The 24,481-nt window shown below is 31.1% G+C and overlaps 3 protein-coding genes and 1 non-coding gene across 4 annotated transcripts; 2 read left to right on the top strand and 2 right to left on the bottom strand.

Annotated features, from left to right (window-relative positions):
* Positions 1-1,982: 1,982 nt before the first annotated feature.
* Bm6761 (Uncharacterized protein) lies at positions 1,983-5,528 on the top strand (the record flags this gene model as incomplete). The annotated part of the gene is made up of 11 exons (XM_043079009.1): positions 1,983-2,048; positions 2,392-2,506; positions 2,735-2,849; positions 3,121-3,203; positions 3,359-3,474; positions 3,641-3,693; positions 3,805-3,979; positions 4,214-4,292; positions 4,427-4,572; positions 4,973-5,047; positions 5,334-5,528. 11 exons carry the CDS (start codon positions 1,983-1,985, stop codon positions 5,526-5,528), a joined length of 1,218 nt encoding a protein of 405 aa, XP_042934943.1.
* Bm14562 lies at positions 2,518-2,598 on the top strand. Its single transcript has one exon. It is a non-coding gene; the product is annotated as a tRNA-Ser (tRNA).
* Positions 5,529-7,978: 2,450 nt separating the features above from the next.
* Positions 7,979-10,806, bottom strand: Bm8946 (Uncharacterized protein; the record flags this gene model as incomplete). Its single annotated transcript, XM_043079008.1, has 4 exons — positions 7,979-8,274; positions 8,404-8,544; positions 8,624-8,711; positions 10,570-10,806. The coding sequence occupies 4 exons, from the start codon at positions 10,804-10,806 to the stop codon at positions 7,979-7,981; spliced, it is 762 nt and encodes a 253-aa protein (XP_042934942.1).
* A 9,491-nt stretch (positions 10,807-20,297) lies between these two features.
* On the bottom strand, positions 20,298-24,441 carry Bma-cpf-1 (Uncharacterized protein; the record flags this gene model as incomplete). Its single annotated transcript, XM_001900084.1, has 11 exons — positions 20,298-20,404; positions 20,489-20,569; positions 20,769-20,913; positions 21,114-21,269; positions 21,416-21,571; positions 21,787-21,909; positions 22,075-22,150; positions 22,235-22,313; positions 23,573-23,708; positions 23,822-23,987; positions 24,392-24,441. 11 exons carry the CDS (start codon positions 24,439-24,441, stop codon positions 20,298-20,300), a joined length of 1,275 nt encoding a protein of 424 aa, XP_001900119.1.
* Positions 24,442-24,481: the final 40 nt, after the last annotated feature.

Below are 24,481 nucleotides of genomic sequence, written 5' to 3'. Positions count from 1 at the left end.
TAATTCTGTTACTTTTCTGAAATTTGTGAGAATGTTTTTCGTAAAATTTTCAAAAACATCTGAAAAGCATAACATAGCTAACATTATTTTCGACTGCATAAATTTTCTAATCAATAATATTTCATTTCAATATCTTAATTATTGCATTAATCTTATCGTCGTAAAGTGTGTGCAGGATATTTTCTTTTTCCGTTTAAAATTTGAAAGAGTTTTTAGGATATACAATGAAGTCAATTGTGGAAGAATTGGATCATGTAAAATGTCAAGATGTAAAGGGGAGTGTAATCATCTCTACACTTATTCTTCTGTCCAATTTTGAAGATAACATTCTGTTTAGTGTGCTAAGCCTTAACAAATATTACTTTTAAAACATTGATACTAATCAAATATAGATAAAATTAAGAGACCATTAACACTTTGAACTTTGAAAGAGTATCACATGAGATGCAATGGTTATTTCAAGAAACTAAAATAAAGGTAGTAGTGGTTGGTGTAGCTATGATATCAAAAAAATCTCAACTTAAGTGCAAAACTAACAAAAACATGATAATTTTAGAAGCGAAGAGGAAAACAAATCGAAGATAGCTCAAATAATGAAATGAAAACCGAAACATGGAGGAAACGATAATTTACTGCAAGAAGATTTAAGTTATTACTCATAAGCAAGAATTGGGTATGAGCTTAATTAAGTAAAGAATCTTTTGTCACCTTTTCGGCTATCAATATGATTTGTGATAACGTATAATCATATTTCCGAAATATTTGCAGAGTGGTTTTCTAATCGCAGGTCTGTCCCAAAAATTAAATATGCCCAAAAAAGCAAGTTAATAAGTCTTTGATTTCTATGATTTTATTCATTTTTGTTTTCAACTTTAACCATATATTTTAATTAAGGTTTATAAATGAACAATAATCGTTTATTTTCTAAGCATTACCGAGACGAGTTTTACAAACAAGTATATTCTTTTATGGATTGCATTTTATCTCATAAACAGGTTCTACATCAATTTAAGCTTTTCATGAAAGGAAAAGTTTTCCATGAAATCAGTTTGTCCACCATGAATGGGAGATGGACGGTAGATACCTTTCTTTAGGAACAAGAATTATAAAAAACGAATGAGTTGTGGGATTCAATACATTGTAGAGTAGAGAAAAAAGAATTTCTGCTAATTAACTATTAAAATAACCTGTTTTAGTGAACAGGATTAATGGCAAAGGTGACAGGAGACAGGAGAGGGAGATTGAAACAGCAGAGTGAAACAGATTTGAGTGGGGGAGGGAGAGTTACAGAATCTGGAAGAGAATAGATACAGTCCCTTCAGCATTCCTATATCAATTGCCTCCGCTCATTAAAGTTTTTTCTATTTTTTAATATCATTTACTTGAGGATGTGTCGATAGCGCACAAAATATTTTATGATCTTCACTGTAACAACAACGCATTATTCATCACAGATATCACACAAATTCCTTCCTTCCTCTTTCCGCAAGTCCGAAATCCTAATGACAGCACCTCAACACCCTAAATCTTTTAGATTATCTCAAACAGTTCTGCTGCTGAAATTCACCAGTGTAACAGAACGTGTTGTGAAGCGATATTATTTTCAAAAAATTGCGAAAATTCTTTCTTTATATTTTAAAAATCTTTATATTATCATTAACAGAAGTAATATTTGTCTTCTACAACATCATCTCGTCACCACCGATATAGTTTTATTTACTTTGTGTAAATATAAGAAAAAATAAAATGGGGTGAAATGAATTTAGATTAGTGAAATATTCAGTTCTAGCTAGAGAGAAAATCCTAATTTCATTGTTAAAGTCTCATTTGCAGTAAAGTAAATCGTTGCTTATGCTTTTTTTAATCATTAAAGTTGTTGGTTTGCAGATGGTGAATGCAGTAAGCTAATATCATTTCGTCCTTCTCAACAGTTTAAGACGATATTTCATTTCATCTACTAGCATCACGACTAATCCGACATTATGCAACCACTTATAACGTTATTCTTATGGACCAGTTATTGTGTTTTACGGTGCATTGGATTGGCGGTAAGTGTCGTACAGTAGCTGCCGAAGAAAAATTTAGCCAGGGCAACTTATGACAATTTTGAGAAGAATTGAAGTATTCCCAAACAGAAAGAATATAAATAAGTTGCTTGCTTAGAAAGTTTAGAAAGTCTAGACTAGTAGAATACTAACTAGCAAGGAATTAGTAAAATATTTAATCTTTGAAACTGCGAAAAGTTGAATTGTTACTCTAACTTTAAGCTAGATACAAAGAGTAATATATTAGTATAGAAAGTTCAGTTTGACTTCTTTATTTATTAACTAATGCTAATCAATCGACCCCTTGCGCTGTGACATGTGACAGTCTGATAACAATCATTTACAGATGGACAATACTCATATTACTCTAAGAGTTCGAAATGGGATAAAAAAACTACCTTATTCTTCGAAAAATAATGCGGATGATAAAAGAAACTGGCAATTGATAACAAATGAGTTTGGTAAGTTTGTTGGACAGCTGGCCGAGTGGCTAAGGCGATGGACTGCTAATCTACTGAGTTCCCCTACGTGAGTTCGAGTCTCATCCTGGCCGGCATCACGTTACCCTTTGAGTTGTCACTGCTTACAAATCTCTCTGTCATCGCAGACTTCCGCTAAACAGAAATTTCATTGAATTATAAAGCTGATCTCCACGATATTTCTCATTCTGTTCTTTGATAAAAATTAAGGAGCACCAAGGGCCAAGTCATCATCGTTCGTGAAGAAATCCTATGGATTATCATCCGGAAGCCTCCTGCGAACCTTTAATTCTCGTCTTCAAAGTACAAAAATCCTTCAAAACCGGTTGGTTTTATTTCGAATTCCACATTGAAAGAAAGAGTAATTGTTGATATTTCGAATCGTTTGATAAACTAATTACCATAGTGTGAGAGCAATTTAAATTTTAAACGCAGCGTATTCCACACTGGTATTACAACGAGTGCTAAATATTAATATAATCAAAAAAGTTCAACTTGTTTACTATCCATTTTTTTCGATTCCTAATGAAAGAAATTAATTAGTTTGATTTGAAATTAGTAATTTAAGTATGAAATATATCTAATTCCCCTTGTAGTAAATACTACAATCAATCAGTGCGAGCGGCGTATGCACCTCATATATATATTTCACCAGCAACTACCATCGTTCCTCTTTATGGTACCGTTTTGCTTTCTCAATTAAACTAATAATAATTAATAACTCATTAACACATATCGTTTAATGCACTTTAATCGACTATCTAATCATCGTAATTTTAGCATATTGTCGTAATTTCAACAACTTTATCATAATTTTTTGCTCTATTTTTGTAGATAATGGTGATAATAGACATGGTGCTGGAAAAATTAATGAGACCAATATACCTTGGAAAGGTGTAGTGCAGTTACCAAAAATGCGAGTTGAACATAGGACGAAAAAATTCAGAAGTGTTGGTGTCTCGTTTTTCTTAACTTACATATATTTAATATGTCTGATCATTACTGTTCACTGTACGACTAATTAGAGACTCTTGCTAGATTCATACATAAAACGAGCCTTCTATTTCTCTTAGAAAGGGTTTAGTGCAGAATTTTATTTTGGTTTGCAATTTTTAGGATAATTCAAACGAAATTGCTTTGGCTCCAGTTATCAACAGCTTAAATTCACCGTATGTTACTAAATTTCATAGATTTTCATAGAATCATGGCTTTCTCTTGAAATCATGTTTAAATTATTATGATATCACTGTAAATTATATTATTAAGCCTATATATTGCAGGCAGCTATCTCCTTATCAGCAACAAAGACGGCAGAACATTTATCATTATAAGAAGCATTTTTATACTCCTAATATTCCCGCTTCCTTTTCTTCATCTCGAAAACAAGAATATGATACTGTGCGACAACCACTTTACTACAATCCTTGGGATCCATTCGGACTACTTAATAATCCGGTCTTTCCTTTTTTTTCTTCTTTTTTTTTTTGTTTTGATGATCATTTTTCTTGTTTTTTCTTCTGTAATGTAAAAATTCAAAACACTGAATTTTCTTAAAGAATTTCTGATTTAAACCAACTTCATCATCAAGCATATCCAAAAGTATCATCAATATATTTCGGATTAAGACCCTCGCCTCCTTTTTTCACCTCGACTTTTACGTTTAAATGAAAATGGAATGAAAAATTACAGTTCTGGAAGTCGATCTTTCCAAATCTTTTTGCACCACAGCCACAGTTATTCATTTCAACAACAACACAATCGGCTCGAAGTAACATTACTTTTTCATTTTTCAAGCTTCTTATTTAATAAAAATAAATATATAAGAATAATTGGGGTCCTTATTCCGTCATTCCTTTCGAAAAAATAGCTTTACAAGTTGAAAGTTGGATAAAATTATTGAAGGCCTTGATCTCGAACAAGGATTGACATTGGTACCAACGAAATCTCCCTTGTCACCAAACCAAAAACTTACTCTTTGTTGCAAAAAGCAAAATCTTTCACCATCTTGCCAACTTTTATGCAATTATGACACATTTACTGATCGATCGGTAAGTGTTTTCGTTTATTTGTAATTGTATGTGTTTCTCTATTTCAAATTTTAGATGATTAAATTTCTCGTAGATTTAAATGTTGATTAGAAAACAAATATAAAAATTCAAAGGTTTAAAAACTTTTCGTAGTTAAAGAAGTGATAAAACTATCGAGTCTTAACAAAAAATAAATGTTAAAGAATAAACATTTGTTTTCTAGCCAACATAACTTTTTTCATTAATTTGGTCGGCACAATACAATTACACTTTCAATTTGCTTTATACATTACCTTTACCGCTTTTTAAACTTCTACAAAAATTACACATTGCAGTCTTAAAATTACAGTAATGTAAATGAGTTACTTCCGACAAATAGTTATCGGTGATTCAGTAATTGTCACATTTAAGTTTATTTTAGCTTGTGACAGCGGTGATATCAAATCAGTGTCCCGGTTATGAGCTCGAAACAGCATTTAATTGCGCCACTTCGAGGGTGTGTTGGTTTATTCAAGTAGAGGTTTTTAAATAATCAAATCAGAAGCATAAATTGGTCGCTTTACTATATCGTATTTTTTCCAATTTGAAAACAAAATTGTATTTAGGACACTTTTGATCCACTCGTTGCAATAAATAGATAAAATATAATAAGTTGACATAAACTTGTTAGCATACTATTCATCTTTTATTTGTAATAAAAAATCGAACGGGGTCGAACGAACTTTAGGTAGGTTGTAGTTTTGTATAAATTTAACCTCTTTATTATCTATAGAATATTGAAGGCTGATCATTCGACTTGTTGCATAAAAAATGGTATCAAGGAATACAGAAATGGTCATTGCATGGTATTTTGTACGACACATCTGGGTAATCCACACAATACATTGCAATACATCGATTGTTTACAAGTTTTTGATCGTATCAAGAACTGCTATCGGGATTACCATGTAGTAAATCCGAATATTCATGATTTATAAAATATAGATTATATTTTCTTAGATTGTAATAGATTGTAAACAATTGTTTAAATATTTAGACATGTTAAATATTTAAGCAATGTGTATTTGTTGCAAAAGAATGCCGAAGAAGACGAGAAAAAAGGCATGTCACTAAGAAGAATTCGCTTTTTTTCTAAACTTTACTTCTAACCACTTCTGATTTTGCCTTGTCATGAAAATTTGAAATTTATCTAACTCTTCAGCTCTCAATCTCATTTCTTTCCCTCCTTAAAAAGTGATTAGTGCTTTCCTTATGTTTGTTACAGAATATGTTCAACTGATTATCTCGATGATTCTTTCTTTTTTTCTCTCTCCATTTTCGATCAACTAATTTTGATATGCTCATGGAATTTATTTTATTTACTTATTTTGCCTTTGCATTTGTATTTATTGCTCTTTGAATTCATCATATCACTGTTCCATTCCTCATAATTTTATTTTGTCCCAAAGATAAACTTTTTGTTTGAGAATACAAATTTGACGAAAAAGGTAATTTGAAAAAAAAATTGCAGAAGTTCACTGTCCCACTGTGATTTACATCAAGTATGATAGGATTTATTAAATCTCTTGTAGTTTAATCAAATGTATGAATTATTGATTACTGTCAATTCAGTTCATTTTTCTTAAGATGAATCATTTCAGCAATGCAAACCGTCAGCCAAATTGTTCTAATTTCGGAGAATTTCGTTCCCAGTGAAAAAGATTTGACAACATATTGCTAATTCTTAGATATTTACTGCAAAACAGGAATTTTACTGGTTAATTATACGCAATATATTCTTGTAAGCTTTTTAAACAATTGCAAATGTTAAAATGTGCAATAAAAAAATGTGCAGTAAAAATAAAAAATTACTTATTGTAGGGTAACTAAAAGATAATAGGCTTGCTTTATTTCATATTGAAATTACTGAACGCAAACCAAACAAGTGCTGATATGACTTTAGTTGCGTTAGTCCTTCTTTGCTAGGAGTTAGGCACTTCTGTAATAAAATGCCTTAAGAAGTAAGAAATAATCTCTCTAAAGTAATATATCAAATTAAAAAAAAACTTAATTTTATTTTTGAATATTGATATCAAATACAGATTCATTTATGAGCGCAAAAAAGGCTACCACTAAGTATTTTCTTATCTACTCAAATGAAAAAATTTGACAAAGTACTAAGAACAAAAAATGAGTGACATCTGATGAAAGCCGTGACAACATTATTTCGAGATTGATCCATTATTGAAGCAGACTCTACTTTGAATCAGTTTGTAATGTTTATTGAAGATGATTGAATGTTCAATGAACGTTCACAAAATTTAATGAAACAAAACACTGCTAGTCATAAACACTTCATTAATCGTAAATCCCATCTTTGGATAATTTCAGAAATTCCTTTTTAATCTCCTTCGTTAATGTTTAATTCTTTAGCAATCTAGCATTATCTTTTCATCGCATCATTTCTTGACCTTTCAACTTATCCTTCTCTACTTTTCTACAACTCCTACAAGAAGGAGTTCGTCTGGTCAATAATAGTGAGGAATGGAAGAATCCAGACATCTCACTACAATATTCTCAGAAGCACTAATTAGTAATCCCAAAATGGTTTTTCATGAAACATATGCCACGTACTATAGTCGTAGAACAACAAGCAAACATATTCATTACTGTTCCATCAGAAAAAAACTTCAAATTTTTGATAAGGAAATGTGACGTACAAACAGTATAGAAAATAGGATAGTATGAACAAAAAAGGCTTACTAAGTAAGAAAGTGAGAAGACAAACAAAAAAAGTGACAGATAGTAGGTAGTGCAGGTTGTATTTTTTATAAATTATTTTGCTTTGGTTGCAGAACTTTGAAGTTCCTCGAATTAATTGAAAACTTGATAAAAGTATCAAAACAAATTTAATAGAACAATTGATCGTCGAAAGACAGAGAAATGAATAGAAAAAACTATGTCATATTTGGGATCACCAAAAGCAGAGAAAGAAATCGAAAAAATACCTGAAAAGACTTCAAGACATGAATAAGTTAACAGAAAATGGTATCTTATAATAAGTGATCATGTTGTTCTGGTGAACATAAAGCTGTTAAAATACATACAGTAAAAAGAATAATGTGAGAAGATAAAAAGCATAACGACTACATATGAGCAGCAATATTAAATTTCAAATATCTAGCACCTGATATTAAAAACTAAAAACTTAAATAACGGTAGAATCAAAGAATAACCAGTATAAAACTTGATCAATGAACTATTTATTAATTTTATGGTTACATTTGCGACCAAAATTAAAAAAGGCAACCGCAGATTTATAAAATGATCAAAAATTTTCATGATTTTAGGTCTGAATGAAGTTCGAAAATGGCTTTGAATTCCTAATGATTCCAATGTTCTTCAAAAAAGAAAATATCAATTTTCTCAGTAAGCTTTCTTAATGGCATCAGCAGCTGTTATTGGTTAAGACGAAAGTATTGCATGTTGGTGGGAATGTAACCATCGAATTCAAAATGACAGAATTTGCGAGATCTAAGTCGTCATCGTCACCGCTTTCTAAAGTTTTTTTCGAAACTAACAAAATTTTAAACGTTTGTGAGGTGTTTGGAACAGATCCTGAAATACGATATTCACTATCAACTTTGGTTGCAATACGGCAACGCATAATATAAGAACTTGGTTCTGAATTGGATATATTAGTAAGTTCTGTATTCCGATCACAGCACGTGGCGCTGTCGATATCTGAAGTTGCCGTATATCTGACAAATGTGAAAAATGAGCAAAAGTTGTAAGAAAGGAAGGAATTTTAATCGGTTTGAACTAACTATCCTGCATATGGCAATTTGTGATCTTGAAAAATTATAGACTGACCTGATTTTATTGTCAGTGTATTATTACTTTCAGATTGAAGCAATGTCATGCGACTTAAATTATGTCGCCACACCAAGTTTTGCTGTCGATTGTTAATAGCATTTGCCAACTTCATTATATAATGTGAAACTGCTGAGACTGCTACAGGAAAGATTTTTTAACGGTAATATATCAGAACAAAAAATGAGATTGTTGTTACCAGATGAACTTAATATATTACCATCAATCATATCATTCTCTGATGATTTACTCACTTTGTTACGTTTCGGCCAAACAAACCATTTCGGCGCTTCTTCAACTTCAATGCGCTGAAACAGTAGTAACAATATTTGTCTTAGATACCTGAATACAGATCTTAATAATCCATTCTTCAAGAAATAAACTACCAAAAACAATCCAATCTACGATAACTTATTATTAGTATAAACATAGTAGTAGATGTGTTGTAATCGTTTACACTCCCAGAAAGAATTAAACATTATAACCCCCCAATATTGCTAACATATAATATTGCTCATTTATTAATAAACAAACAATTTAATCTTTTAACTTTTTGTTGTGTTGCAGAAATGTTTACAGATTATTATTGTTTTCGTCTATTCGAATCATTCTTTGGTTATTTTGTTGATTTTCATATGAGCACAGATATGCTCAATGAGTGATAAGGCAAAATTGTATTATATTTTTTGATAACGTATTATTTATTTTAACTGGTGATAGCAGGTCTATCACATTTGTGTTTCATATGTCAAATTCCAATAATCACTAACAGTTAGCAAAATATAAAGTTTCATGAAAATCCTCATAAAATTTGGAAGTTTTCGACTTCTACAAAATTGAAAAATTGGAATATATTATAATGTGCCTAGCAAGTCAACAACTGAAAAACTCCACTAAATAAAGTTGATTTTTTTTTTTTTTTGAAATTCATTCAATATAACTTACCATAACTGGTTTTCATCTGAAATTCTAAAAACCTTCTAAAAAACTTGCTATTTAAAAAAAGCCAAATTAGATTTCTTATGTTAAGAACTTTCAATCATCAACTGAATGGTCAAACAATACAATTTCTCTTACCAATGTCACAGTAAAATTTTTAAACGAAAAACTGGATTTCACTTGTGACTCAATATTTGAGATTAGTTTGGGTACCGAATTTCGTTCTTTTCCCAATATTTACCTCGGAATTAAAAATGGCACTAACAATATACGGAACTTGACAACTGCCAAAGGCCAGCAAAATGTTTATTGCAAGACATCATTATGCTCTTCATTCCCTATTTTAAGTGAACTATAAATTTCAGAAAAGTTTATAACGAATTTTGATCAAATGTTAAGCGATAATTGTTCAAGAACAAAAATCAAAGTTTTTCTATTTGTTATAAACAGTCACAAGCAATTGTTCATTTTGAAAAAGTTGAAAGCGTTTGTAATGAAGTATGAGTATTGAACATTGTGTCACCAAACTATGATGGTATCATGAAATGTGCCACATGCAAGAGATGCTTTTTGAAAAGTACAACAATTTTTATAGGATAAATGAAAATTATACTCATTCCGTGACATTTGGCCTATAGAGTTGAATTGTTTTTTTTTTTTTTTTTAAATTGAAATTCAAAATGTAAGTACAAGCAAGAAAATGATGTCAATTTATATAAGATGCTGATTTATAGGACAGAAGATTACTCGTTAACTAACAAAGATTGTGAGCACTTTTCTCCCTAAACTTCTCTTTCTTTGCTTATATATATTATTGTAACTTCTCATGATAAGTAATCGTCCTTGTTTTAAACAGTAATAAATTTGCAGAAAAGGAGAATATTTGAAATTTCTCAGAGTAACCCGAAATTTGTGTTTTTCCAAGCTTTTTGAAAAGTTTCTCATTTCTCTAATCTTTTTATTAAAATAAATGCACTCATTACCATTATAATAAAGTCATAACCAATCATATTTGGAAGGTTAAAATGTTAAGTTTTGAATGTAAGTGGTCTTAGCTCGGAAAAACTGCAGGAAATCAGTTCTTATTAGTCCTTTTCTGGTGTATTTATACTTAAAGTTTTGATACTTTTTTTCTGTTTCTCCCATCACTGAATACATTTCGACTAATTTTTGTGTGGAATGTCACCCATCCCTATAAACGATACAGCCCAATAAAAAAAATGATACCTTGAAGTGAAAATCACGTCTGGGTAACGTGGAAGTGGCACCAACAGGTACCACACTTGTTTTCCATTTCAAACCCCCTTCAACCATGACACTGATACTAGAACATGATGGTCGCGGTGAACTGGTCACCGCAGCAACTGTGGTAAATTCAATACTATCCTTATCATTGCTGTTGTTATTATCGATGTTGCTGCCGGTTACACCATCGTTAATATTGTAATTGTTATACAAATTCATTATCATTACCCCTTTTGAAATTGATAATTTTACTCTTAAAACTGAAGTTTCAGATGAAAGAGATTAATCTGCAAAATAATTAATTTAAAATTTTGAAAACACTTGCAGTTTAAAAACATTTTTAAGGAGTTCGATTTAAGCACAAATTTACAAAACATGGAGTTTTGTTCATTAACATAATAAATCAGTTACGGATTTTATGAAGAACCGACGAGATTTGCAATGGAAGAATTAAATGCATTAGGAAAGAGTGGGAAGAATCAAAAAAGTTTAATTTTTTAGTAACCAAAAATCGGAATTCAACTATTTGAGATTAATGATATCTATAATTCGCAATGATTTATGTAAAGATATTATATCAGGAAAGAGAAATTCAAGGGATTGAAGAACAAGAAAGTGGAGATTACAGTAAGAATGAAGTTCATTTCGAGATCAATTATTTTCTAGACCAACTATCCTCGAAAATAACTGTTCTGATTGCTGCATGACTAAGCACTTTGTCAAATTAAAAAGCTTTTTAAAGTCGAGGAACAAACTTCTTTTCTTACATCATCAACAAATCCGAATGAACAGGGACAATCGATGATGCTGCTTTCAAATAAACCGAAAGAGAGGAATTCGATCAGTTCGACAGTTCACAGGTCATTCATCATCATTTGTTCATTAACTGATGGCGATCAGCAATGAAACTAACTTGCATTTGTGTAAGATAAGCTAACACAAAAAATATTTTTCAAACAAAAATGATAAGTTTGAACTGGTAAATCATTAAATGATTTTCTGAAAAAGAGTGTGATAAAGAGGTTCTTTGAAGAAAGCCTCAAACAACTTTGGAAATTGCAGTTTTCCTTATATAATTTTGTCTTTTAATAGCTGCAACAAGTGAAAAAGAAATAAAGCATAGTAATAACTTCCTTTCAAAACTGAGGACAAATATTTGTTCACTGAGGACGCAACAAAAATGAAAAAATAAAATTGCATTAATGTAAAATACCAATAAGTCATGTCGATAAGGTAATACAAAATAATGCTAATAAATGAAATGATATCATGCAATTTCAGAGAGCAAGGATATAAATTATATGAATACTAAATTAATTAGTAAAGAAGAAATGAGTCGACAACGATTCGGCTCTCACTACACTCATAATTAGATTCAACAAAACAACTCAAAGTTGGAATTTTTGTAAATTTAATTAACATTGAAAACTAATTAGTACAAGAAAGGAAGCGAAAGCCTTCCCTGTGAAATTAATAAACCGAAACATTATTTAATTGGAAAGAATTACAAAAATAGGAAAAAAAATTGAACGGAACTGTATTGAATAATGACATAAATCTCTGAAATATGACATAAGTGGAAGTGCCGATCTAACGTAATAATGTCGCATCTATGCGAAGAGTTGCTTTTACGGTACTGAAACTATATTGCTAGAGATGGAGGCGAAACTGAAGAACGTTCCAGAGATTTATAAAGAATTTTAAAGATAATGTGTGACCTTTCTGATCTGTCGAAGTTCAATATTTACTGGTTTACCTGGTCCATACAATTTCTGAACTTCTTTACAGTAATGCATTTCTAGCTAAACAGTCATGAGAAAACTGAAATCTTGAAAGATTTGCAATCGTATCATGCAAAGAAGCATGTTTATGTTAAGGAAATGATGTATCAAAAACTTTAGAACGGAATAAATTCTGCAAAAATTTTAGGAAATATGCACGATCTAAGCTTAAAAATGTTCAAAAAAGAAAGAAATGAGCTGAGTTACAGATTTTTAATTCATTAAATTAAAATATGCATTTAGAAAAAGTCAATTATTTTAAGTTGCATATGAAAATCTGCACCTGAAATATTATATAAAACAATAAACAATAAGTTGTGACATCCATAGCAGTTATTGGTCACAAAAAAAACAATGAATAATTTTTAACCATTGGTTTCTTTGATAGCATGAAAAAAAAGTGAACTGTAGAAGCTACTCTTAATCAGGTAACTGTGGACTTATAAGAAAAGAATTGATGGGAACAAAAATACCCATTTACAACCAAAGGGATAAGTCTTTGTTACAAGACAGGTAATTCATTTATCATGAAGAGGTACAAATGATGCGGAGCTTTCAATATAAACCAATTAAGTTTTCAAATGACGTGATTCCCTTGCTCGTTTTTTACATGCTATTTTTAACAAAAGAAAGAATAACATCAAAATCTACTCAAACAACCCTTAAATAAATTACCAAGCAGAAAAGATTTCAAACATCCAAAAACATTCTGATTACTTCTCACAAAATTTTTATTCACATAGATACTTTTATTGATTACTGTTCTAAGTGGTGAATAACAAACAGCGCGTCAACCTCTTCTCTTCCAATTTTTCAATTAGAAAGCAAAAAAATAGAGATTAAATTTGATTAAAGATGAATAGAAAGGAAAAGCGAAGAGTTGGAAATCTATAGATATAAAAACGTCAACTAATCAATAACTAGCAGATAAAGTAACATTTTCAAAAATATTAATAATTTATTCCTTCTACTCTATTTGTCGTTGATACTAGAAATTATTTTTAATATTATTTTATTAAATGCAGCAATTTTACTAAACGATATATATTTGATCGCAATACATAATAAAACCTCTTTAACTAACAGCATGGTATATTTAATTTTTTGTTTTCGAACAAGTAACGAATAGAAATTTCATCTATCATAGAAAGTTAGTTAAGATCCGAGATGCACAATTGCCCCTAATTAGGATAAGTGTGGAAAAGAAATTTGTTGGATATGTAATTGCAATTTCTTTTTTCAAGAAAAAAGAAAATACAATCCTCCATTGTTCCGTGAAATAAATAACTATGAAGTGAGACTGAGGGGGAGGGAGAGAGAGAAAAGGGGAAGGGTTACGCAGTAGACAATGACTGATAATATTTTTCCCAAGTGAGAAACGGATTGAAAAATGAACGAAGTGAGTGTGATGGTTGAACGAGTGAATGATTCACTGCATGAATTGTCATATTTCTTTTTGCTTTTTTTCTACCAAATTAACTGCCAGGAAAGAAATGAACTCCAATTAGTCACTCCGAGCCAATCCTTAATTTAGGATCCAAGGTACTTCTTTACCCAAACGCCTAGCCCTTTTTTCATCGCCTTCCTCTTCCCCTCTTTTTTCCCTTGAAAAAAAACAAAAAGCACAACTTATTCCATAATTTCTACATAATTGTAAAGTGCCATTCGGCAAAGTGCGTATGAACTTAACGAAAAAACAATGGCAAAAGATAGTCCGTAGTGGACGGATGAAAATTAAGAACTAAATTTCAAGTTTAAGTTGACAAGATTTAGATCAAGTGGATATTCAGGTTTACATCAAATAAAGGTACATATTAATCATAGCAAACTTTCAACGTCATAGTAAGTTTTAAGTCAATTCTTTTTGCTGGAGACTTCTAGGAATGCATATAACATGCACTCTCAAATATTCTGAATCATATGGAAAACTTACATTTAAGAGCCGTGTTTAGACATATACGAATTGCTTGCTGAATTTTATTTCTTGAAATAATGAATTAATCAACCATTATTCTAAATCAAAAAGAGCTTGATAAAGTTAAATGTAAAAAGTTAATGTAATTGAATGGATTTTGTAAGGGTAAGTGGAAAAAGTGGTAATAGTTAACCAAAGAATGGAAGGAATGCGTTGGAACTGCTTCTTGTAATCTGTTATCCCAATAGTGCCCAACATTTTCTGATGAAGTAATAATTCCAAGAAGAAATATTCCGGAAGAGTAATTTAATTTGATTGATTTAAGCACAAAACATGAATTGTGCACGAGACATGAATTAACCAACGAAACAGAGCTTTCAGTTCATAACCAGGAGTTAGGGACAAAGTGAAGAGAGAACAGATGAGGTCGTAGTTGTTGAAACAGAGGCCTCCTCTTCTGATGTAGTGTCACAATGGCTACTCCTTCATGTCGCTCTGGCACTCTTCTATCTATTCATTTTCGAGAGTGCAGTTCAGAGCGCTCCAAGCTCTTGGAGCCAGGACGAAGGCAAGAAATAAGGTGCTTTTGCAGGGCATTAAAAATAACAACAAAACATTCTGGATGATGTAAAAGATTATACCGTTGGAAAAATTTTTTTTTGTTGTAAGAAACGAGACTTATTTCAGCAATTAAACTTTGATATTTTAAAAGGAATGAATAGACTAATGTTAGTTCAGACGATTTCTTTTCAGGAAACTTTTTACAGATTGACAAAGTTCCAATCCAAATTCACACATTGAAAGTACACAATTCTCAAATCTTCAGAAAAAATTAAGCGGTGTTAAAAAATTGTTAATATCATTATTTATCAACTAGCGAAAAAGGATTTCTGTCGGTAACCAAAATTTGGATCAAAGAAAAAACAAAAATGATTATTATTAAAAAATCTTAGTTCAGAAATGAATTCAAGCAAAGAAAAGTTATGTTAAAATTTGGTTTTGAAATTTCAGCCAATAATGTGGATAACCAAGGGAAAAGGATCAGTCTTTTAGGAGGACAAAAAAGCGAGCAGTTAGAAAAGTGAAGCAAACATTTATTTTGATAAATTACATTATTCGAACTGAGAATCTTGGCGGTCTCTGTAATGATAACTGGATGGATATTAGTTCAAAAGGAACCCATCAAGAGGCTCTCAGACAATAATGAAAAGTTAAGTGGAAACTATTTGTGTGCAGTGTTCGTTTTAATACTGGATTAAAAATGCAATGGAATAAACGAAAAAGGATAATACTAATGGGTAGTAAAGTCACAAAATTATAATTCATTAACGTCATAAACTTATAATAAGAGAGTAAAATTAAGATGAGCAAAATGTTGCATATTTACTACAGATAGCTACTGTGTGATATCGTAATAACAGATATAGATTAGAATAGCCAAAAATGGTCAACCTTAAAAGGATCAGTAGTTAAATTAATATTCTCAATCTATGCTTCTTTTAATGAAGTTTGAACATGGACTGGGAAGATTTCATTAAAATCCGATAATTAAAGATTTCTTGGATGTAGAAAGTAAGAAATGATCAGATGAAAAAATGTAATGATGGATGGGAATTTCGTCTGCTCATAGTCCTGAATGAACTTATCCTGTTCATTCAGGGATAAGAAAACCAAATGAATTAAAAATTATGTAAAAAAAAATGGAGTAGAAAGATTCAACTGGAATTTTTTATAACTGAAGAAATGCAAATTACTAAAACACAAGATAATGAAGAACACGAAACACGAAATACTAACTAATAATCAGAGCTGTATTTGGAGCCCGAAATGAAGCATCTTAAGTTATATCATCTCATGCTTTGATACGATGTAATCAAATCAGCCTCAATGAATTATCAATATTTGCACTTCATCTCTGTCACCTTGTTTCTCAAACTCCATCAATCACCACCACTTTGTTCCTCGGTCTGTCATCTTGTTTCTCCCAAGAACAGGAGGTTTCCGAAAGAAATCCAACTCACCTTTACCAAATTTCGACAGTGCCAAATCTCCCATACCATGAAACTCAATTATAAAATTGGTGCCACGAATCGGGATGTCTGTTGCTACAATTAAAGTCGTACAACCAGCAAAGCAAAATTCTCGAAGAATTCAAAGGTACGGATCTAATCATACAGTGGTGAGAGGAGAAATCTGTCAGCAGGATATGTCGCGAAATTCAAAAATAATCTCTCGAAATATATCAAACAAAATTGTATTAATCCATAATACTACAATTTGTCTTAAATGAACACCAGAAATATAAAACTATTTCAAATTGGAAATTGTAAGCAATCATCTTGCAGCACTCATCTTCCCATTGCAGTTGAGTTTATCTCTTGCCCAGACATTTTTATCTGATAACAAAGGGTATTTACACAGGTTATGTTAAAAATTACTCCTTTGTTCCAAATCAAATGTGCTTGCAATGTCGAAATATTAAAGGTCTTCTAAGCTAATAGTCATCCACCGGGAAACTACAGTACTAAACCCATCTCTTACTATATAGAGAGCAAAGATCATCTGATAGCCCCTTACTCAATAATCATACTTTTGTTGCAAATCAATGCCCACTGTATAAACATTTAAATCCTTTGTCTCAATCAGTTTTTCCTTACCAGTAAGCTACAGTTCAACTGCTCTCCCTCACTCACAACTCAGTTCATTTCCCCATCAATTTATTCATTTATTCATTTTCTTCATCAAATTTGTAGATATTCTACGAAATTATCAATATTGTTACTTTAGATTAATCCCTACATATTGTGGGTATTAGCAAATAAAACCGTAACAACAGACCTATCATTCAATGCATTCATCTACACCAACTACAATAACAAACAAGGATGGTCTTTGAGCATAAAAAATTATATTATATTCAGACTGAACTCCAACTTTCACATTAGAATATGGCCAGAAAAAGAATTATAGATGGGAAACTAATGCGCCTCGAGCTATAACTAATGAAAAATGGATAGAATATTGAATATGTCTCGACCTCGTTGAAAAGGAAAGAAGAAGACAAATATGTCCAAATGGTTGGGGACAACAGAGTATTTTAAACCTCATAAAGGGTAATGTTCTTACTTTAAGGAAGTTATTATAATTTCAACCATGTACAAAATGACTTTTAGTTTATTATCCAATGTTTAAACCAAAATAAAAAGAAAGAGGAACTAATTCACCAACACTCAAGAAATACGTTATTCAACGGTAAATTTGCTACAACTACCATTACCGACGTTTATTGGTAATTCAAAATTGTGAAGAGGATTTCAGCGTAGCTTCAAGGCTGCAGTCCATTTATAAGATATACAAGATATTCAAAACTCATTTATTTAATTGCATGTCTCAACCGGGACGCCATGTTAGCTGTTGAATATGATATAACCCCAGGGAATTATGATGTCATACGAAAGATCTTTATTGAGAAATTTGGATAGTCGCGCATCATTGAAAAATCAGTCTACAATGAGAGTTACATTCCATCGAGAAAAATGACCGAGGACAGAAAGTAATCTCGAAGTTATCGAAAGAATACTTCGACAACTTGAAACAGTGAGCGGAAACCTTGAACAATCCAACATCGAAGTAATAACTGGAAATAAACTGCTTGTTTGGATTTGGTAAAGAATGTATCAACAAAAAGAGGAACAAGGGATGTGGTCGGTCGCTAAGCTAAGACAGTTCTTAGTGAAACTAATTCTAAGGAATGAAATCGAGAGAGACAATCCCTTAGTGTTGTGGAAGAACAAAGAATAACCAGAAATAAGTTTTATATGTTGCAGAAGAAACCTCAACCTTAGTTATGACGACACCACCAGCATAGAAATACAAAGCGAAAGCAAACCCAAAAGAGATTAACAAAGCTATGTTCATTTACAATCAGTCACTGCAAGAGTCTTCATAATAAATACAAAGAACAATTTAAAATTAAATCTTATTTAAACTAAATTAAAAAAAGGACAAATTTAACAAAGTTGGATTAAAACAATAGAGATACAATGAAAGGAAAGTAATTAATTTAAATATGCCTGAGGCCTCAAAAAAAATTATAGTTTTATTTGATAATGGTGCTCAAGCAGCTTGCATATCAACTTGTAGGATCTGATAATAAGAACGCTTATCATAATCGTTTTTTTGCTAAGGCACGGATTGGAATAAAAATCTAAAATCAGAGATTGTACCTATCGTAACTACGACTATTTCACAAGTAAGGAAAAATAATCTCCATTAATTAATGCAATGCAACAGATATTCCGAACCAGTTTCCACTGAAGAGAAAAATGAAAGTTGAAACGGCGTGTTTAATAATTGGAATTGACCATTTCTTTAAAGTTTATTTCATTTCAGAAAACCAAACTTATAAATTCAGGAACACAGTAGTCATCCAGTGGTAGCTAGAAGTAGATATATAGATTAGTAATCACTTCAACGAGAAGTTTCATGATGTTAACAAAATGGCACGCATACCAAATGTTGTGCATCCAAAACGAAGATCAAACTAACAATTACACCTATTGATGTTGACATTCCAGAAATCGACCGATTCTGGAAATTGGAACTTATAAGCATACAAGAACGACCTAGTCGGTATGATGACGAAGAAGCGCTAAAACGGCTTCACAAAAGCAGAACGAAATTTAATGGGAGATATCGAGTGGCTGGTCATGGAAAAAAATCGAAAATCAAGTTAAATACTTTTGACTTGGGTTCTGGCCGTTCAATACAGAATTTATCGAATTTAAACAAGGATAAAATTGAAAGAATCGAGACAGAAATGAAAGCACTAGTCCATAACTACGAAGCAATTAATCCATTGTTAAACCAACACAGAAGCGAACTTGTCTGATAAAAAATCAGTCTACAAGGACTAGCAGAACAAATAGAAATAGAAAATGAATTTAATCTGGCTACTGAATTAATGCAAAAATAACAACTACACACTTGAGATTAATTACTCTTGATTAAATATTTATATCAATACTGATTATTATTAAATGAAATTCACATTAATCCGATTCATTTTCTGTATATATCATATAAAATTTTCAAATTAAAAAAAAAACTCTCCCCACAAACTTACTACTCATTTCATAATTAAAGAACAAATCTCGTCTTTTAATCCACACTCTTATTTATAAAGCCAACTTCTTTCACAGGAAATACTCATTAAAATTTCCCACTCGGAGGAGTAGCGAATATTGTGTAAATAATTGAAATTAATTTATGTGAAATTGTTTTCAGATCATATGTTTTTACATTCGATTTAATGTTTATTTCTTATATATAAGTATATTATGGAAACATACAAGACAGTTCGACTTATAAAAAGATTTCCACTACTGTTAATTCAGTTCTTCTTTATAAAATTTATTATACTGTTATTTCTGTTAATAAAGGAATTATTATATTACTGTGTCACCACACACTATCAACATCTACATCAAGAGAGTTTCTCCAAGATCACGAAACTTCTCCAAAAGAAATCTCTCAAAAACCAACAAACAACAAACTTCTTTTCTAGACTTCACAGATATAATGGAAAGAGAGATCAAATATTCACAGGTTGAGCTACAAAGAAAAAACAATTTAATTTCTGTTGAAAATGAAGTGAATGGAGAGAAATTCAGCATAAAAAGAACCATAGAATTTTTGAACTGCCCGTGAGGAAATATAAAAGTAGATAGAGTATAAAGTACTAAATTTTAAAGCCCAAAATGCATTTGAAATTAAAACAGTCGAAAATTACTCATATTTTAATTTAAATCAATCTAATATTAATCTTACCAATCAAAAAACCAAAAAAATGAAGAGATCTGTATTTACGAAAACAAAGTTTTAAAATTACCAGCTTGTTGTTAGTGACTTTTTTGAACATATACAGTCTTCAAAGGTATTCAGTAAGGTAAAAACAGTAATAATAAATTAAAAACTTAAAATTACTACAAATGGATCAAATCTGACACAAGAATTCATGCGAGTTTCTTATACCAAAATCGTGCTCTAAAATCATCGCTGCCTGTAATAAAAGCCGGCATCGTTGGAGAATGCCTGAATGTCCTTGTTGCTGCTGTATGTCCTAAAAAGAACCACATAAATCATACAAATTAGGGAGAAAATGAATCAAAATTTTGAAGTATTGTACAAAAAGGAAATAAATTACCGAGTGCCAAAAGTCTTTTTCTATCAGAATTACGAGCATCCCATGAACAAAGACTGCCTGATTTTTCATCCGGGAATAGCACTGCAATAAATTACGTGGAAACATGAAACAAAAAAAAGTAAAAATCGATCCAGATAGTAAGAAAAACGAGGTACATTTTTTACAAAATTAGTAGCACATGTTATTCCAACATCATGTATTGTGGATAGTAATGAAGAAGATCTGACAAATATTAAATCCAGGAAGAATTTAGAAGAAGACATTAACAAAGCATACGAACCATAGTCTTCGTTATGATTGAAAGATGCTTGTATTGGATATTCCTGTACGCCAGTAGCACCGGCCCCCGTATATGCTATAAGACATCTGTTTGTTGACAATTCCCAAAGTTTAACGATGCTGTCCAAGCCACTAGTTAATATATACTGCAGCAGATAATATTTTCAGATAATTATCTGTCCAAAAATATCGAAAACTTAGATATATAAAATATAAATAATTGTAATGTATGCTCATCAAAAAAGAATAGACTAAGAAGTGGATTTGATTTCGCTAATGATCTAGAACTTTTAGTTAGAAAAAGAGCACAACGAACTAGCAAAATATAATATTAACGAAAATTTACTTTTCCATTTCTTGTAAAAGTAGCACTGCATATCTGAGCACCATCATGAGCTCGTTGAAATGTTTCAATACAGCGATTTGAAATACCATCCCAGACTTTCACATCCCCATCTTTTGAACCCGTCACATATAGCCGGGCATTTTCTGAATAATTCACCTGAACAAAGAATCAAATTTATGCCTTGTTCTCATAAATAAGTCAATCTACAAAACAAATTAATTGCAAATTTGTCTTAAATAAGCAGAATGTGGGATTGGCATCTCACTCTGGAAAAAAATTAAAATAATTATGAAAAAACTAACATCCATAATAGTATCACGGTGTTGATCAGTAGGAACACTGCATACATAACATTGTTGGGTTTCGATGTTATATAAACGTAACGTTGGATGGCTGGTTGCTACCAATAAAAATTCACCAGCTGGATGGAATGAAAGTGCTCGTATTGGCTCCACTTCCTTGAAACAATAACACTCTATTTTCTGCCTTTTAAACTTATAAAGAAATATGAAGATATACGTATTATCGAAGTATCATGTTAATTGTGCGAGTGCTAACTAATAAATGAAGTGAAAAGGTTCTGCAATCGAGATGATGACTTAAACACATAATAACAGTTCTTTTAAATAGCCGAGCTAGGAAAAAAAAAAATCAAAATAAAATAGAAACTGACAAAAATTGTTTTCATAGCCCGCTTAACTGCAGTTTTCGAAAAATCGAACATTTTCACAGTAAAATCATTAGCACCAGAAACAATGATCTGTTCTCGCGGATGAAAAGCAAGACAGTTAACTTCCTGCCAAAAAAATAACAAATACAAGAAGGAAATGGATACTTTAGTACTACAACAAATTTCGTTATAATTATTTGTGGAGTAAATAAAAATTATTTGAATAAAAATTAAAAAAAAATTTCTCATATAAAAATTAATAATTTTTATATGAGAATTACAAAGACTCACGTCAATGTGATCATAAAGAGTTCGAATAATTGGGTGCTGCGCATCGGGTCCATTTTCAGTTAAACTTACTTCACCTCTGCAACACTTCAAACTGATAAGAATTGGTTGATATTAATCATTTTTACGCATATTACACTTGTTTTGAATCAAGAAACTGTACCTAACTTCACGAGCAATAATTCTTTCAACATCCATAATTTTGATGGAACAATCTGCTGATCCCGTTGCTAACAGCGTTCCTGAAATAAGAACACTCTTAAACAAATTTAAGGTGATCATGATTAGTTAGAAGATCTTAAGTAGTGAATCAAGTTTAGGCAATATGAAATTTCTATTCTTATTGCGAATTTCTAATATCTCTAAAATTCTAAAATATTAAATTTTAATTCTAAAATGGTCAAACTTTAAAGTATTGTAAAAAAACTCTCTCTAAAATTTTAAAATATTTAAACTCTAAAGTATCCGATAATTCCGCTGCAAAATTATGTGCAAATGTTTGACGTATATACTATTTCCAATCTGACGTATATACCTTAAACCATTTATACATTATTTTCTAAAATTTTGGTGCTACGACCATGAATACTTATTGTTATAATTAAAAGCGAGCCACTAGTAAAGGAAAAATTACAAAACTTTCTTGAAAAAGTCAAAGGAATGAATCTGATACCGTTGGATCAAATGCTCATCACAGAAGAAACCTGTCCACATATGAAGCCAGAAAAAAGAATTATCGAGGAGAAATTAATGCACCTCGAGCTATACATTGGCACTTTCACGAAACTACTAATGCAAAACGAATAGAATATATTCAACATGTCTTGACTTCATTAAAGGATAAAGATATAGTCGAAAAAAAAAAAAAAAAAGACATTTTAAACCTAATAAAAGAATTATAAGTTTAGCCATATACAAAAACAAGTGTTTATGAATGCTTAACTTATCCTAGTTTCAAATAAAGATTGGAAAGAGAAATCTGTCTAAGCTATCTTTAATCAGGATATATGGCAAACAACTGCAACAGAAAAAAACGTATATATTTCCATTGCAAAGATCAATCAATTATATCAAATATAAGGATCACGTACATCTTGGAGGCATCGAGGAAAAACATTTGATAAAAGGTAATCAGTCCAATAATAACCAAGGCAGACGAAACGTAAAGAAGTTTTACACTTTTAAAGGAGGTTGAAATAATCAATTTGGATATTCCTGGAGATATTAAGAAGGTTGTAATTTTATTAAACAATGGTGCGTGTATATCCAAGAAACTAACAAGTCGACTAAACTTACAAAGGAATGATTACGAGAAAATGACTAATCATAATAGATGTCCAATGTCACAAAATTATGCACAAATATTAAGCCTCACATATTTTCATTTTTTTTTTTTTTCAGTCTGATGTTTTTACCTTAACTCCTTTTACAGTTTCCTACAACTCTTGAGGAACTGAGGTAGGATCATCAAAAATGAAAATCAAGGAAAAAAATGTGATACCATCAGAATTGAATGCCGATGCACGACATGGTGACTTATGGGCTGTGAGATAAATTGTTTCATACATACTTGGCTCTGGCGATGTTGGCTCAATGTCAGCATCATATTCCAGGTCAAGACCTGAGGATATATCCATCTAAAATCAACCACTGATATTGAGCGATTGGAGAAATTGGTATTATATAGATGCCGGTATTTAATATTTGCGACAGTTTCGCAAATAAGAAAAGAAATTTCTAATGGACTTACCTGTATAACACCATCCTTCTCCTTCAGATCTGGTTCATCAACGAACTGCTTCGCCATGGACACCAGTCGAAATAGTTTGTCAGAAGGTGGAGGTGGTTGCGCTGAACAACCGATTGCAGATGCTAAATTTAGCGCTAACTGTTGATGACCATCATAGAAAAGCTGTCTACAAACAGAATATGAATAAAATATTGTCCTCATTAAAAAGTCAAATCAATAAAAAATGCAAAATTCTCTTTTACATTTTGAGGCGACAATCTCAGAATAAAAAGAATCTTATTACATTATTACTTACGTACCAGTTATCACTATATATCTGGAGTTGTCGCAGACGTTTGTAAGGTTAAAAAGTGCCAGCTAGATTAGTTCTCAAGTGATAAGTATGAAGAAATGGAATAACTACAGAACAAACAGCGAACAACCTAACTTTTCTAGGCTCTCCTTTAGAGAAATGGTTACTATAATAAGAAGGCATATTTTATTACACAAGATTTAAAATAACAAATTAATCCTTTGGACAGAAAGAAAATGGATAAATTGAAAACAACAACAAATATTAACGTTAACTACCCGATGATAAGTCGATACATATAGTCACGATCCTTAATGTCCGGTTTCATTGTAGTTCTTCCTGAAACAAGTGCAAGAGCTGTAGCAAAA

The sequence above is a fragment of the Brugia malayi genome (genome assembly GCF_000002995.4).
Source record: "Brugia malayi strain FR3 genome assembly, contig: Bm_v4_Chr2_contig_001, whole genome shotgun sequence".
Classification (NCBI taxonomy): Eukaryota; Metazoa; Nematoda; class Chromadorea; order Rhabditida; family Onchocercidae; genus Brugia; species Brugia malayi.
Note: the sequence above shows the minus strand (reverse complement) of the source record. Positions and strands in the feature narration are given on the sequence as shown.